The 17,758-nt window shown below is 31.8% G+C and overlaps 1 protein-coding gene across 2 annotated transcripts; it reads left to right on the top strand.

The window, feature by feature from the left end:
- LOC149084133 (very long chain fatty acid elongase AAEL008004-like) lies at positions 1–17,423 on the top strand. 2 transcript variants are annotated; one of them, XM_089234473.1, is made up of 8 exons: positions 1–409; positions 6,115–6,183; positions 9,379–9,569; positions 11,379–11,462; positions 11,734–11,793; positions 13,549–13,654; positions 15,148–15,284; positions 16,863–17,423. In XM_089234473.1, exons 1-8 carry the CDS (start codon positions 388–390, stop codon positions 17,100–17,102), a joined length of 909 nt encoding a protein of 302 aa, XP_089090599.1. In that variant the 5' UTR covers positions 1–387; the 3' UTR covers positions 17,103–17,423. The 2 variants fall into 2 exon arrangements, with proteins under 2 accessions (XP_089090599.1, XP_089090600.1); XM_089234474.1 differs by lacking the exon at positions 1–409 and adding an exon at positions 1,429–1,724.
- The last annotated feature ends 335 nt before the right edge of the window (positions 17,424–17,758 follow it).

Here is a 17,758-nt window from a genome sequence, read left to right on the forward strand (position 1 = left end):
TAAGCAGTGTGTTGTTTTCTTCGAACGAACTATATACGGTATCATCGCATTCAGAGTCGGAAGATATTTTTCGTCTATAATAACGATTTCAGATAAAGTTGTATTAAAAATCTTCTTACTTGATACAGCTTTGATTTGAGCAAACAAATGAGACTCGGCCGGCCGTTAATAAAAGGAAGTTTTATCAACGGGTTCAGCGGTACGCAGTTGTTCAACTTAGATAAGGGCAGCACAGTATGAAGTCACGCGTGTGCTTCTGTTTGCAGCGAAGATGCAGTGAGATTGATCACAACGGTGGTTGGTGTAAGTGCGCAGAAGTGTTAACCAGGCCATTATTGACCCGCTGAAGTGGATAATTGTTTTTAATTAGATAATTGCACTACTAAGATGTTGGATGAATGTGAAAGTGGTAAGTGCATACTTCCGTAGTCACTCTCTCGCTTTTTCCGTATCAGTAGGGTGTGTTGGGATTTATCGATATGGTTGGTAAAAGTAAATTAGCGTATGCTTTTTACGCATGATGTATTGCCGCTAGAGATAAACTAGATGTACCTTGCATTATTGACAAATTAGAGAAACTATTGATGCCCCTTTTGAAGACGCAATTAATTATGTTCTTAATGAACTGTCTGCCATTGTGGATTTATTTGTATCTCAGAATAAGTTCAGTACTTGGTTATCTGAACCCACTAATGGCTGTGCCGCAGATGGTACAGAGATGGTATAGAGCTTTAATAAAGTTTGTTCAAAAGCATGAAGGTAAGAGGATTTTAAGTTCAGCACTGAATGTTCAGCTTGTTACACATAACAAGCTGAACAAGGGAAAATGAAGGTCAATTATATATAATTGAGTAATTAAAAAAAGAAAAGATTGAAAAAAAAACCCTCAAAAACTCTCGATAAAATACATAAAAGTATTAAAAATATTTTTGAATGCCTGAAATTTATTTAGAATTTTTTAATGTATTTTGATAGGTAATTTTTGTAATAGGAAAGCATGGGAATTCATGCACGTTATCCCTTCAGTGAAAATGGAAATTAACTTTGCGTTTTATTGCACATAATTTTTTTCCGCATAAATTCAGTTTTTCTTAAGCTACTCATTTCAAAAACTGGATTTATCTGCATAAATATCTCAGAATATAAACAAAATATCATAATACTTAATGACTCTCTATCATCATTATGTCATACAAATATATGGGACGCATTCATACCTTCAGGGAGTCTCCCTTTTATATTCCTTCACCCGAGATGAAAATAATTCAAGGCCACAAATTATAGTCCACACGGCAGATAATTTACGTCACGTGTGTTTGATGATATATTCTGGTTTCTTTTTTTAATCAACAATCCTTATTTATTGCTTATCCTCCTCCTCATCCTGGTAAAACCAGTGAACTTTCCCCTGAGGCCGTTTGATGTATTACCATCATCACCAAAGAAGTCAAGTTGCGATTTCTGTTGTGGTTGTTTGTCTATTTTAATGAAGTTTCGGGGAAAGGTGTTTGCAAAGTTGACTTCTTGAAGATATTTCACGCTGAATTTTTCCTCATCACTATTTTGATTAAAAACGGTGACATGAAGGTCATGTCTTTTTATTGGTGAGGTAAGTTGGCCTCCCCCCCCCCCCCCCCGGAATTCATTTAGAAAAAAAAAATCATTCGGACCTGGCATTGTATGAAATATAGATAGAACACAGGCAGTCTTGTGGATCTCTACGAGTAAGTTGGAATTTCTGAAAATGCTTTATTTTGGAAAAAATTATTCCAGAAATTTCATTTTGTTCATTTCATAATGAATAACGATCGTTACCGTTAATTTTAATATAGAAAAAAAAAATTAAAATCTTGATCGTCGTCCATGACAGCTTTAAGATATTTTTGGCTCGACTTACTCCTTTTAATTTCATTAATTAACTCTAAAAATTTCAATAGCAGGAAATTTTTTCCATCATTTTTATTTGCTCTACCATCTATATTATACCATATTATTCCCCTTCTGAAAGATTTTTTTTTTTTTACGTTTATTTGTAGTTATTTTGAATACATCTTCGTTGAAATTCCATTAGGTATTAACAATTATCTACTGCCTGTTATTCTGAAATACCAGCTTACATGATTTGTTATGTACTAATTATTTTAAAAACTGCGTATAAATAATTTTTGTCTTTAATCAGACCATAATTTCCGGATACTTAAAAAAAAATAACTTTTATTAAAATCCGGAAGTTCAGGCACGAAAAATATAGGCAGGCAGAAGGTACAAAAAATGTCTGAAACAGACACTAAAATGGCATTAATAATTAATGCAGTTAAGGAAAAATAACTAAAAATTTATATATTGAGGGTCCGGAAACTGTTGAAAAATTGGCTGCACTTATTGCGTCTACTGTTTCAATATCAAATCAAATTTATTCATTTCCAACATACAGAGGTTTAGATAAGTTTAAAAAAAGAAAAACATATATATCATCCAGAGGCAGTGATGTCTGTACGGATGATTGAAAATTTACATGATAATTAATGAATAAAATATATAAAGCATACGACATGAACAGAAACATTAAAAAAAAAGACACATATACAACATAAAAGATACAAAATTATCATTGTCAAATAAGAAAAAATCAAGGACGAAAAAACATACACAACACAAAAAAAGACAAATATTTTAATGCATCAATAATATAGTAGTTTTTAATAACTATATTATTAGCCAAGTTAAATTGATATTATCATATCGAAAGGACACTCAAAATAAGGTAGATTTAGTTGAATATTAAGTATGAAACTAGCTAACATGCAAAATAATGCTAGGTAAAATTTAAGAATAGTTACATCATGATAAATTTGAAAAATTCATTGAAAATATAAATTTCGTTAGTGTCATAGAAGAAAGATGCATACAAAATAAATACAAACGATTCGTGGATATCATACAATCAAACTCTAATTTATGGACGAAACAAGTCAAGATGAAACCCAAAAAAAGTAAAAAAAACTGGATCACAAAAGAAATAGTAAATAAAATAAATTATAAGGAAAAATTATACAAAAAATACAAAAAGTACCCAAATATTATGTCATACGAGCAAGACTACAAAGAATACAATAAGGAACTGAAAAAGTATATTAGAAAAATAAAACAGGAATATATCAGAGATACTTTTACGAAATGCGAGAATAACAAAAAAATGCAATGGAAATGTATAAATCAGAATATACTTAATAAAAGTGCAAAGCAAAATATACTCCCAATCTGTGATAACCATAACATTTTAGCGAAGAAATTTAACGAAGACTTTGTTACAAGAAACTTGGAAGAAATAGAAATAAACACAGTCTGTAATTGTGAAGATGACCAAACAATGACTAATTCTAACAATTCTATGTACTTCTTTGAAATTAACGATTATGATATTGATAAGGTTATGTCAGAATTGAAGACTAATAAAGCAAGTGGAATTGACCAAATTACCCCTAAGATGATGAAAATAATTGCCCATTATCACGTGGATGTAATAAAAAACCTAATTAACTCATCTATAACGGAAGGAGTCTTTTATAGTGATTTAAAGTATGGCATAGTACACCCCATTTATAAATCAGGAGAGACAAATAACTTACTGAACTATAGACCCATATCAATTCTTCCAATATTTTCAAAAGTAATAGAAAAGTGCATAAAAAAACAGCTCGTGGATTTTCTTAATTATCAGCATTATTTAGCTCCTAACCAATACGGGTTTCAGAAAAGTAAGAATACAGAAATGGCCATCTTAGAGCTGTGCAATTATTTAAATACCGGGTTCAACTGCAATAAATTTTCTATAACGATATTTCTGGATTTAAAAAGAGCCTTTGACTACGTAGATTTAGAGATACTCACAGGAAAATTGTCAACAGCTGGTATACGTGGAAACATATTGAGCTGGTTTAAATCATACTATTCTAATAGGAAACAATCAGTTAAAATAGGTGAAGAAATGAGTACATTCATAGAAGTAAAAAAAGGTGTCCCCCAGGGATCTGTGCTTGGCCCGATATTGTTTCTCATTTACATAAATGATATATTCAAACTCAACATAAATGGTAAATTAATCTCATTCGCGGACGATACAGTACTGTATGTTGAAGACACTGAAATTACAAATTTAATAAAAAAAGTTGAAGAGGACCTATTTAAAATCAGTAACTGGCTCAAGAAAAATAAACTAAAACTAAACATACAGAAAACTAAATACATATGCTTAAAAACAAGAAACATAAATAGTTTGGCAAATTTATGTATAAAAATTCATGATCATTGTCCGTGTCAACATATATTACAATGTAACTGTCAAGAAATTGAAAGAGTACATGAATACAACTACCTAGGGATAATAATACAAGATGATTTAAAATGGAAATCACAGTGTGAAAAAATAATAAAAAAATTAAGAATATATGCAGCAATTCTTTATAGACTAAGAGACACAATAGACAATAACTTTCTAAAAGATTTATTTTATGCTTGGATATATTCAACAGTAATATATGGAATCACTGCTTGGGGAGGTGCATATCAAACAGATATACAAAAACTAGATAATATATATAACAAGATAAGATCCCAAATAACAAGCACCACAATAAACACCAACAAAACAGAATGCCATAAGCTAACTATAAGACAAAACTATGTTTATAGACTAATAAAATTTTCATTCTTAAATAATAATTGGTTAGAAATGAAACAAAATAGAACGTCGTCTAGATTAAATAACATATATAAAGTGCCAAAAACAAATAAAACGTTATTTCAAAAGAGTTATAGATACACCGCTCCAAAAATAATGAATCTATACCATACAATCAATCATACAAATAATTACATAAGATCTAATAACAATATATTCACGTTTTCTATGAATACCAGTCTAGAATCTATATTACAACAATAATACAACCACATGATACAATCCATCTGTATGTAAAATTTCTTTGTAACATAAATACAAAAAAAAAAAACAAAAAAAAAACTGTATATTGAACAATTATAAACCGACCTAAACCATAATAGGCTGTTGCTAAGAAAAATAATCCACGGAGAAATCCTTGTAGACCTACTGGAAGGACAAGCATGTCCCTTGAGGTCAAAAGTGTATGTTTAATGTGTTTTTGTATATGCTTGTATATATGTTTGTATGTTATTAAAAAAAAAAAAAAAAAAAAAAGAACTAAATTATAATTATTTCAATAAACATTTTCATAATGACATAAACTCAGAATTTTTATGACAGTAGTTTTTTTTTTAATCTAAACGGATGAACTGAAAACTTGCTCTGCTCTCTGAGAAAATCATATTGGAAGTGTTCTTTCTCTTGTGTACGTTTATGCTATAATTCATTATTTATTTTTAATTATTATGAAAGGCTCAATTAACCGATTGACACAGAATTTTTAGTATTTTATTTGCAATTGAATGAAATATTTTTTTAAGTCATTTTGGAAAATTCGACTTCAAGAGTCCGAATGAAATAAAAATAAACCTATAACATGGTGGAAAAAATCTTGTGGTAGGCATTTGAAAGGTTTGTAAAAACTCCGGTTGACACCAAGTCTTGAGAGTGTTAAAATATGGATGTATATTTACTTTTCTTTTCTAAGATTCTTTCGACATTGAAATGTTTCGTAATTTTTCAATTAATTACAATTTCTATTCCTACTTCATGTGCGATTTTCCATTCAAATTTCCATCGTTCTCTGTATTTCGACCGAGTTATTACTAATAAATTATTTTCACGTGCAACACTGCTCAATTATCAACCTGGTAAACAGGATACGCAAGTTTCATTTTGCATGTCCTTCGAAGTATGCAATGGTTTTTTTAAGTCTATAGACGATTTGAACAGGTTATGTTACACACAGATGCATCTAATTAGGGGTTTCCATCATTCGGGGAAATTTTTTCTATCCCTATTTATCATTATTATAAGCACGTGTGCATTTTTATTCCTCATCTTATTATTATTTTTTGAATAAATTTCATAAAATTATCAGATGTGTTTTTTTCGTTGTCACTGAAATTTCATGTATGGTAGGGTGTTTAATATCATTATTTTGCCCACAGCTTCTTCCATGATGAATTCAAATATCAGCATGCAGTTTGCAGGAGAAACGCCTTTCCTGCAAAGTGGAGGTAAGAGTGACTTGTTCTGTATTCACGTCATTGTGACGATTTACATTATTTGACCGATTATTTTTCTTTCCTCGCACCATGTTAAGTTAGGACTCACTTTTGATGTAATATTACCCATGACTCATGGGAAGAGATACGGGATTCCCCTCTCCAACATCAAAGATTTGTGCGGGTGACGCAATATTATATGCGTACATAAGATTGACACAATCAAACTTCCCCCCAAGACGTTCAAGTCAATCTCCGCTAGCTAGAAAATTCTATTTATATTTGCAGCATCGTAGGCACGTGGTCAGGTGGCTTAATAATTAGTAATTAATGCACACTATTATTGTTTTACTTATATAACCTCTTGAATAATTTGAAAGAATGACATAACAATTATTTACATCGTAATATATGACAGCCGTATTGCATTCAGCTGTTGTCGATTCAGAATATTTTTTTCTTGAATATTTGTCCCAGCTCAGTTTATTATTTTTTTCAATTTCCTTTAAAAAGAATTTAGTTACAATTTTTCATCTAAATTATCGGAGTTTGTTAGATCTAAGAAAAAAAATTCATATAGATTTTAAGAAATAATCAAATCAGAGAGAGAGAGAATAATCAGGGTAAGTTTTATGTTCAATACTTTCCATCCCGCAAAATTGCGTTCAATATGAAATGAATATTGAGAATCTCCTCATCGTACTGAATCGCATATAAACACATAGTGAAACAAAAGTGAAATAATAAGTAGTGACATAGTAGTGACATAGTGAAATAATTCAATTAGATTTGTTTTAGTGGTGGATAATCTCTAGATTGAAGTACTGTGACTCGAATAACGAGATAAATCCTTTCCTTAAATTTTTAATCGGCATAGTAAAAATCTCTAAACCCCTGTAAAATGCTATATCTCTTTTCAAAGAAGTAAGATTCCTTAAGATTTAAAGCAGATGCAAAGTAATGGAGATAGGAAAATCCGTTCCAGTAAAAAAAAGCAGCTTTACAAAAAAAAAGCTGAAATAGTAATTCTAAAATTGAGGCTTTGCAGAAGGCGAGATATCTCGTCAGTGCCGGTGAGACGGTTCAGGTAGTATTCTTAAAACTCACAGTTTTCGCTAAATGTTTGATATAATATCGAATTTTTCGATATAAAATAATTGGTATATCTCTAATTCGCTTCACATTCCAACAACGTCAGCACGTTAAAAAATAACTACCACTGTAAATTACAGGGTATTCCATATAGACCAAAAGTAGTTTTGTCTGCAAGACAAAATACATTACCAGTTGCAGTTCGTCAACGCTGCGAAATTAACACATTTAATAGTTCAAACCGTCTGAGATTGTTTTGATAAATCGACTTTTTCTTACTTTTCATGTTGATCAGTGGGAGCATTTTATTCAACATTTTTTGTTTGCAGCATGGATTGCACATAATTCGAGACATTCGTAAGTCGAAATACTGTATTAGTTTTTTACGTGAAAATTACTCGATGCTTTTGTGAAGAAAGAATCGAAGATCTCTCTAGAATTGTTTTTCTCATGATTACGAACAGAAATATTATTTTAAAAACTAGAAATTTCTTTTATAAACTACCTTAATAATTATATCATACATGTAAATGGTAATTACCCATATTTTTCCATTTAGAAACTTTGAAAAATAAAGATTATTGAAAATAATTTGCATATTAATTTAAAAAAAATTTCATCATAAAACAAAAATGCTATTTTGTCCTTGAAGTGGAAAAGAAAAATTATAATATCTATAGAAATTTTTGTTTTTAATAGTTTTCGAACAACTGACGACACACCCGTCAAAAAGAATTATCAAAACTGTAAAAACATTTCATTTCCTTCAATCAAATATTTATGAAGTGGCATAAATGATCATTGATGTCATTCAAGAAGAAATCAAAAATGTGGTTTTTTTTTTCCCTCAGGCACCCTTGATTATTAATGCGATGAGGAAGCGACACTGTAAAGTTTTATTTATCAGTAAAATTACGTGATTGATCAGTTTCCGTGGTTTTTTTAGATACATGCGTTCTTTTTTCTTTCTTATTTACAATAAATCCTTTCGATTTTGTAACACTTTAATATCATTCTTCCTTTTCTAATAATTTTTATGGCATTATTTTTCTGCAGAAAGACTTTTTTCATTTCCTTCTAATTTGTTGCTCATAGGTCTGCAATGATCAGCGGGAGAAATGCGAAAAAGGGAGACATTTTGTGAAATTTCAAGGTCAAACGTGTTGGAAGAATACGTCTAGCACGTTTCAGGAAGGAATGCGACTATTAGATAATAATCAAATCCATAAACAAGTGTTACGTGTTTTGCGTGACGTCCAATTACAGCACAAAGGTCTTCTTTTTTATTTAAATAGATAATCACATTATAAGAAAGACGACACCAGTTCAAGCTGAAATGAAGTCATCCGAATTGTTTTTTCTTTAAGAAATAAAAGTACTCTTTGTATAGGAAGTGCTTCAGAAGGGACTCCTTAACGTTAAAGTGACAAAATAGACAAAATAAATTGGAATCACTGATGGATAGAAAGACGAAACAAGTGTTACGTTTGATGGACAATTCTGGGAATTAAGCGCGGTTCACAAAATTAATTACAATTAACCACGACAGTTTTATTTCACGACTTTTTCCTGTGGCAGCATTTGAAAGACATTGTCCACAATGAGAGTCCTCAAATGTTGTACCAGCTTGTTCATTCATGTACCAGCTTGAACGATCGTGCGAATAAAATGTCTCTAAACAAAGACGAATCTCAGGCCTACAGCATTAAAAAAAAAATTCCACACATGAAACAACAAGCAAAAACTTATCCTATTGAGGTGTCCACTTCTAAATTTGAAAATCAGATGGCAACACACCACTTCCAAATATAGCAAACATTCCAAAGAAAATACTTCACGTTAGTATTCGCGCCTCGAAGTTCGGAACAACAGAAAACAAACTTCAGCCGACCGCCACTTTCATGACGGTGGGAGGCGACATGCTAGTTCAACTTCACGTCCGACGTCCAAATTTGTTTGCAAAAAGCTTCTGCGTAAAAATGTTAATGATGTTTTCCCACCGACTGGGGATACTTGAATATGAATCAACATGTTTAAACCAAAAATGAATTAAAAGGTAATTAACAAATAAGAATTTGTTATTCACCTTTGGATTATTTCCGTTTCTCATTGCAGATCCCTTAGTGCTAGAAAATTTCTTCGTCAAATACAGCATCCTGCCGATCGGTACTATACTACTTTATCTCATGACGATATACTATCTCGGGCCATGGTGGATGAGAGATCGGCAGCCGATCAAATTCAAGAAACTGATATTATTTTACAATCTGTTGACCGTGGTTGGAAACGGATGGTGCTGTTACAAGGTGAGGTTGCCTTATGGATATCGTGATTGAATATAACGGTATATGTGTAGCTTTGAACCCTACATGACTGTATGGATAAATGAAGACGACAAAAATATAAAAAGTCCTAAAAAAGAGTGCGTTAAAACGTAAAATAATTCATTTCAGATACTATACAGGGTGTCTTTTAAACCTTTATTTACTGGCAGTACTTTATAATAACTTTTAAACCCCCTTTAAACATTCCTCAAATACGTTGTTAGGTGTATATTGAAATATTATAACGATTTTACGATTATCAGATGACAGCGCAAGTATGGAGCAATCAGTTTTTAAAATATGATAATTAATGAAAATTCAGTTCTATGTCTAACACCACATTACACTTTTAGTGACATTATTTTAGCAAAATATTCCCTTACAATTGTATAAGACAAATTATGGATTTTTGTGGTAAAATAAATGTGTGTGTGTGTGTGAGAGAGAGAGAGAGAGAATACAGGGGATTCTATGCATTCAATGTAACAAACTTTAAGGGGGTGATGAAAAACACCTAGCGAAACATGTACGGCCATAGAATGTGTGGTCGAATCGCTATAGCAAAGCCGGTGAAAAATTTTTAATGGGTGCACAACAGTACTTCACCAAGAGAATATATATAATTATATACACAACATTAAAAAAGTTTGTGCCATTTTCAGGGTTTAGACATTTTCTCGAATTTCTAGAAAAATACTAGACAAATCATTTTGAAATTTCGGTCATATATACCCTATATTATTACTGACTATTTCCAGAGAAAATTAAAAAATTAAATAACAGCAAACGATCTTATATCAAAAACCATTTTACCCTCATTTAACGCTGTCCTTTCCAAGAATCCGTGAATTTTTCGAATTCGAATCTCTCTAAATATTGCACTCAGAAATACGAATTTTTTTTGTTGGCATCAGCAGAGGAAGCACCAACTTTCTAACTGGTAGTTAGAGCATGGGGGTAACGGAAATTTTTTTTACACCGAACCGTATAAAAATTTAGATTTTATTTTTATTTTTTGACACACTGTATTTTCACTCTGAACACCGGAATATTGTAATTTGTGAACGTCTATTGATGATTTATGAATGTAGAATCTTACCTCTACGGCTTACGGTCGATGAGATTATGGCGGCCGTGCTAGTACTTCCAGGACACCCTGTGTAATATAAATATTTACATGTATTTTGTTGACGTCGAATAGAGTCATCTTTCAGCAATATATCATATCAACTATTTTTTTTTTCTTATTCAAACTAAAAATTGTCTCTTTCACAACTTTATAGATTCGCAAATTCAAACTCATTAAGCTATAAAACCTTAATTTTTTTAAATTTTTCAAATTCCGTTCGAATTTAGGGGATAGGTTCTGATAATCTTTAGATTGTCTAGTATAAGTTCCATTTCAGATTGTTAGTGTGATTACATTACCCAACACGTCAATTTTTAAAAATATCCGGATTCCTAATTTTAGGAGTTCTGATCTCTTATAATCATGAGTGTCTTTATAATCATTTTATTATGACATGTGATATTTATTATGACATGTGATATTTATTATGACATGTGATATTTATTATGACATGTGATCTTTCATAATCATTTTTATAACCATTAAGTAATCATTACTATTTTTATCACACACACTCGTAAAATTGAAGCGGAGATTCCTATTTCTTATTTAGAAATAAAGTTTAATCAAGTAAAATGGACAACGTGGTTTATATACTGTTTGTTTTTACCTTTATTTTGCCCTGTGCAATAGTGAAAAAATAGTCTTTTCCTCGATTATAGGTCGCAGAATTAGTGGGAATTCATGGTGTGAAAGTTCTGTGCATGGATGCCGAGAACTGCGAGCGGCACCAGATAGTGCGCCGTGTAAGAATTGTACTCATATCTTTTACGTAATTATTATTACAGAAAATTATCGTTTGACGTCTCTTTCTTATATAAGCATGTTAATTCCACCGATTTATCACAATAATAATGATAAAACACACCCTAATTCTTAACATCCGTTCAAAATAATGTCAAGGACGTAGCAGGTAAATAATTATTTACAATGAACTTAATGTTTGTTGTATTATCATTGTTTTGATAAATAAAGTCAACAACGATTCTTATTAATTTTTCTTTGTTTTAATGTCAGGACGTGATACAACTTGCTATGGCAATTTATGCAATGAAATTTCTAGAAATGCTGGATACGGTGAGTGAAAAAATCGATTTCTTTTTCTTTCATCGCTGGGGTTAATAATCATGGACTATTTAAAAAAGAATAATTATTGAGGTTGATTATTCTAATGGATATACTGTATAATATCAGCAGAGAGAAGGAAGGGAAACATAAAATAAGAAAAATGCTTTTTTATCTTGTTTACCAGTAAGTAAAAGGTGTCCCATAAATTCTTAAACAGTTTAAAAGTTCATAAAAAAATGAAGGAATTGACATATTTGGATGCAGTTTACAGAAACATTTATTCACATGAAGAGGTTTATTTTTTTGTTATTTCAAAAAAAAACGTGGTTCGAATTTTTGTCGATAGAAACTGCAATCAGTGCCGTCTTACCGCGTGGGCCCACCCGGGCACGGCCCGTGGACCTCAGAAAAATGAGAAGGAGTAGTTGAATTTTTCGAGAATTTGCCAGGTAGGGCTTCAGAAAAATCACTTGGCCCGCGGGCCCGTGATGCTCTTAAGACGGCCCTGACCGCAACACAAAAGCAAATCGCTGGAAATACGCAGTTCTATAAAATGCTTTATGTACAATCAACAATGAATTTCTGAATTTTCCGGTTACTGAAGCATACATATGGTATCTATTATGTTAATATCGGTGGCTAAAACACTGTTGGTAGAGATGGTTTACCTCAGCCACGTCTCACCGGCTGAAGATTAATGAACGTGTTCGGGACAGAGAAGAAATTGAAGGAGAGTTCAGGTCCAGTCGCTGATAGTTCAGAGTAATTCAGAGAGTTCAGATAGTTCAGGTATTGTAGGACTTGTTTCCCTGACCCTCTATCGACGAAAATTTGAACTAATTTTTTCTGTATAAAAAAGCCCTTCGTGAGAATAACTCTTGCGCATGAAGTTAAAATATACAATCGCTCATTAACAGGGCTCAATTAGATGTTCGGTCAGTCGGCACAAGCAAGCATTTTGGCGCCCCCTCATAATGTCGAAGGAAAGGTTAAAGAGTGAAATTTGCGCCTCATCTAGTCTAATTATGAGACGCCCTGTATATAGCATGAGTTTTGAAATTTTTGAAATTTCTTGACATGGAGGCAGGCACCCGTGAGAATACAAATTTACAGGTGGTTATCTCCTCAAAAGCTGTTGAAAATTTTGGTTGCTAATTATGAATTATAGAGGGGATGGCAACATGGCGGCTACCGAAACTGGCCTAAAATACGCCAGTTTTCATGCCTGTTGTAAGCAGTTGTTTCAGACGATTGAAACCGAATTGTTATCGAAGTGTAATATGAATAATCACACAAAAAAGGGAAGATGGAAGGAATGCGATTTAAGTCTGCTAATTTTCGCAAGGCCGTTGAAAATCTTACCTACGCTCAGAGGGGTGTACTGTGCCGCCATCTATCGCGCCTTTAGTAAAACAAGACCAACGATCGTCACAAATGTGCGATTTATTTGTTAGTCCAATTGAGGGGCAGACATACTGCTCTTCGGATGAGGTCAAAAAACTTATCAAAGAGCAAATAAAGAGAAATTGGGATTGTAATCCAAGGACTGAGAAAAATACCAAATTATAAAGTTGTGATTTTTTTTTTGTATTTCCGAAAATGACAGAAAGAGGCCTTGATGAAAAGATGATCTAACCTGTCTCGGAAATACCGAGGGGCAGACAACCATCGATCTTGGTGCTTTGTGAAGTGAAGTACCAATTTATATTTAATTTTTTATTTGAATGAAAAAGATATCAAATTTCTCTTAAAACATTTTTGCAGATATTTTTCGTGATGCAGAAGAAATACGACCACATCAGCAACCTTCATTCATTTCACCATTCGACAGTTCCGTTCCTCGTTTGGTTTTCGTTGAGGACCCAGACTCGTAAGTTTACTCATTTTATTCAGCTTAGTTAGTTATCATTTATTACGCAAAAATTGATTTTACTTAATTTTTTCAGTAATATCCAGTTCGCCACAGAGAGCAACAGGCCTACAACGATACAATTATTCAGTCATTACACTTCACTCATAATTGCAAAAGCTGATGACAGATGGCAGCAGATGCATATAACAACCGTTACACACAAACAAACTTCAAGCTAGGCTCACTACACGTACACACATTCCAATATGAACGAATTCTACAAGAATATTACCTTATTTTTTTTATTTATCTGAGGAAAAAAAACTTTTCTCAAATAAACCCTCTGTGAGTAAACATTTCTTCAAAATTGTTCAGTAAAAATATTTTTCTACTACATTCGTGAAATAAATCCTTTAAAACAGTATTACCCCCACCCCTTCTCCATTGTTTTAAGGAAATTTTTATAAGTATGCTCTATCGAGAGAAAACTTTTCCGATCTAAATATTTTCTAAAAATGTCACGTGATCTTTTCTGTGAGTACTATCAGAACCTTTTCTAAAAATATCATCTGATGCTTTTCCAACAATACCTTGGGAGTCTTTTCTCACAATATCATGTGAGTTTTTTCTAATGATGCTATAAAAATATTTTCTAACATTACAATGCTTTATAGAAATTCTATAATATAAATAGAAGAATTGTCTACCAATGGAAAGGAAGGGTTCCAAATGTGCTCTAACGATACCATGTGAGTCTTTTAAACAATACCACGTGAGCCTTTTAAACAATATCATGTCAGTCTTTTCTCACAATATCATGACAGTCATTTCTCACAATATCATGACAGTCATTTCTCACAATATCATGACAGTCATTTCTCACAATATCATGACAGTCTTTTCTCAAAATATCATGTCAGTCTTCTCTAACAAGAGCATGCGCGTTTTTTCTGAGGATGCTGTAAGAATATTTTCTAACATTGCAATGCTTTATAAAAATCCTATAATATAAATAGAAAAATTGTCTACCAATGGAAAGGAAGGGTTCCAAATGTGCTCTAAAACAATCGTTTCTTATAATGTGTAGTGATGTTATTTTCCCCCACAATTATCCATTGAAACATTTTCAAACTGTATCATAAAAATATTTCCTAGTAATGCTCTAAGAATTTCCTATAACAATGGCTATTCAGATATGATTTTTTCCAACAATGTTCTATCAAAATCTTCTAACACTACAGATGACACTGTTTTTTAATAATACTGTATTGAGAATTTTTTCTAACAATAAAAATATGTTCCTAACGGTGCTGTTTAACTATAAGAAACTTTTCCATTGATGCCAGGAGAATATCTGCTGTCAGAATCTTATTCACTAACGATTCATAAGAATTTTTTTAGGAACAATTATTTTAATTGTTCAATTAATAAGTTTAGAATTTTATTAGATTATTTTAAAGTGATAGTTTTCTACATAATGCTCGCTGAATTTATATATGATATTTTTTCAGGTATGCATTTAGTCATGTACGGTTTGGTAAACAGTGGAATCCACGTAATCATGTATACTTATTATGGACTTTCCCTGCTCGGTCCGAGATTTCAATTCATTCGAAGATTCAAGAAGTACATCACACTCATTCAAATTGTAAGTATGGGTAGTGATTATATTTCAGAGATCAAATGTAGTTATCGGAGGCTTAAGAATATTCTTCATTCATCCACAAACTATCAAATGTGCAATCATTCAGCACACATTTTTTATCTTACTGAACCGAAGATAAAATTCTAGATGTCATATACTTGAATTATCAAATGATGGCAATATACTGTATATATGATAAATTTAATTGAAGAAGCTAAAGTTCGCATCTGAATTTGCCAGAATTTCAATGATGATGTTGGTGACTATTGGGTTGTTCCTCTAGTTCAAAAGGAATTAAAAATTCCAAAGTTATATTTTCAATCACAAAAAATATATGAAAAGCTATCAGCAGAATAGAAAATATTTTGCCGTAGTGATTGAACTCCAAAAATATTTTTTTAGTGAAAATATAATAAAATCATTTCTATGATTTCAATGCAAATTATATTTCTTTTTCTACAATCATTATTATTTTATTAGCACAGAAAAAAAAATCATAAAAAATTAAAATTTGCACCTCTTTTCTTTCCGAAGTAAATTTTCACTTGCGAAATTTTAAGGAAAATTCACCGAGATATCAGAGATAGGAATTCTTGATTTTTGCAATTTATTTAAATCTTCAATTTTTTTCAGACAATCATTTTTCTTCTTTAAATGTTTCAAAATCCTAAGGTTGTATAGCCAATCTCAATCACCTGTATAGCATGCATACCGAATTTTTCAATATCAATTATTAAGGTCAGAAAAGCTTTTTTTGCAAGCAAAAAACACGGATTTTGAACATTTCTTTGCGAAACACAAGTAGGTCAGAGCTAAGTTTGTTCGTTTTATTGGACTGAATGGTCTTTTGAAGGTCGTCATATTGAATAAAAAGTAACATGGAATGAATAGGAAAAACATTTGTAATTTATTGGGAAATTAATTTGGACGTAGCAATCGTTGTAATGAAATGATCGCAACATTAATTTGACGTTAGAACAAAAGTCAACTGTAATAGAAGGGGATTAATTGGAAGTTGTATTTACTTATTGACATTTTGTTTTTCATTGGAATCACAAATATAGTATTTAATTTCAATATTTTCCTTAATATGCATTTTTGGAAGCCACAATCGTCACAGCCAGATATTTCCTTTTTCTTCTGATACAGCGTTAACGAAGCATATATAATTTATGTTTATTTTAGACAATTTTGGGGAGAAACATCCCGTTTATTATCAAAGAAGCTTTTTAACAGTTTTCCAAAACCATGAAGCTGATTCAGACTCACTACGCAATGCCGAGTCGCAGAAAATCGGATTCTGACATCATTTGAAAATTCTGAAAATCATTTCACGGAAACCGGTTTTTACGATGAAATCACCTCACGAAAACCGGTTTTTTACGATCAAATCACCTCACGAAAACCGTTTTTTTACGGTCGAATCATCATTATACAAAACTGGTTTTTTGATGACAAAATCACATGACAAAAACCATTGTTTTTAATAGCTCAGAGTACCGAAGCGCTGCGTTTTAGAAATCAGCATTTTCTCTCATAAACGTCCGCATTTAAAAAGTAATTTTTATCCCAATATTTCAGGTCCAGTTTTTTGCGATGGTTCCTTACTTCCTGTACATCATGAGCATCGGATGTGCGAAATCCAAAGCTGCCGTTGTGATTTTCACGCTGCATACTATACTTCTCATCTACCTATTCAGCGATTACTACATGAAGAGCTACGGCACGCTACCGAAGAGGCGCAAGCTCGGCTTCAAGAAGTCCATGAGTTATGACCACGTCCAAGATTCATCAAATGTCACGGAGAAGAAAATCGATTAACGTGATTCATGGGCAACGTATAGCTTGAAAATATGAAATAATTAGGAGCGTAATTTATAAAGAAACATTAATTTCGACCTCATTCCCCAGAAAGTTAATAATAAAATTTTACCTGTGCTCACAATCCTGAAGCATTTTTTTTTTCAAAGTTCTTAGTCCTGTCGAGCCCTTTGTGTCGATTAATGGCCAATTTGATGTATCTATTTGGTACTGAGTATTAGTATTTTCCTATCGAGTTTATAATCATATTATGTATTTGTACTGTTAGTGATTATTTTGTGTTTGTGTGTATTTTATAAAAGCATGGAGTTGAATAAAATTCCAAAAAAAAAAAACAATGCATCGTCAGTAATACTTTTGTTGGAGTCCTTCGTCAATAGTACAATCAACAATGATTGTTTAATAGTAGTTTGTCAATAATGATTGTTTAACAGTAGTTTGTCAACAATGATTGTTTAATAGTATTTTTCCAACAATGATTTTTAATAGTACTTTTCCAACAATGATTTTTTAATAGTACTTCTCCAACAGTGCTTCATGAACAGTACTCTTCTAACAACGCTATGTAAATAGTACTTTTCTTCGTGAACAGTATTTTTCTAATAATATTCAATGAATAGCACTTTATCAACAATGCTTGTTGAACAGTATCTCAC

Source organism: Pholcus phalangioides, unplaced genomic scaffold, assembly GCF_987345545.1.
Source record: "Pholcus phalangioides strain wild (caught in Gottingen) unplaced genomic scaffold, Ppha-v1.0 ptg000008l_1, whole genome shotgun sequence".
Classification (NCBI taxonomy): domain Eukaryota; kingdom Metazoa; phylum Arthropoda; class Arachnida; order Araneae; family Pholcidae; genus Pholcus; species Pholcus phalangioides.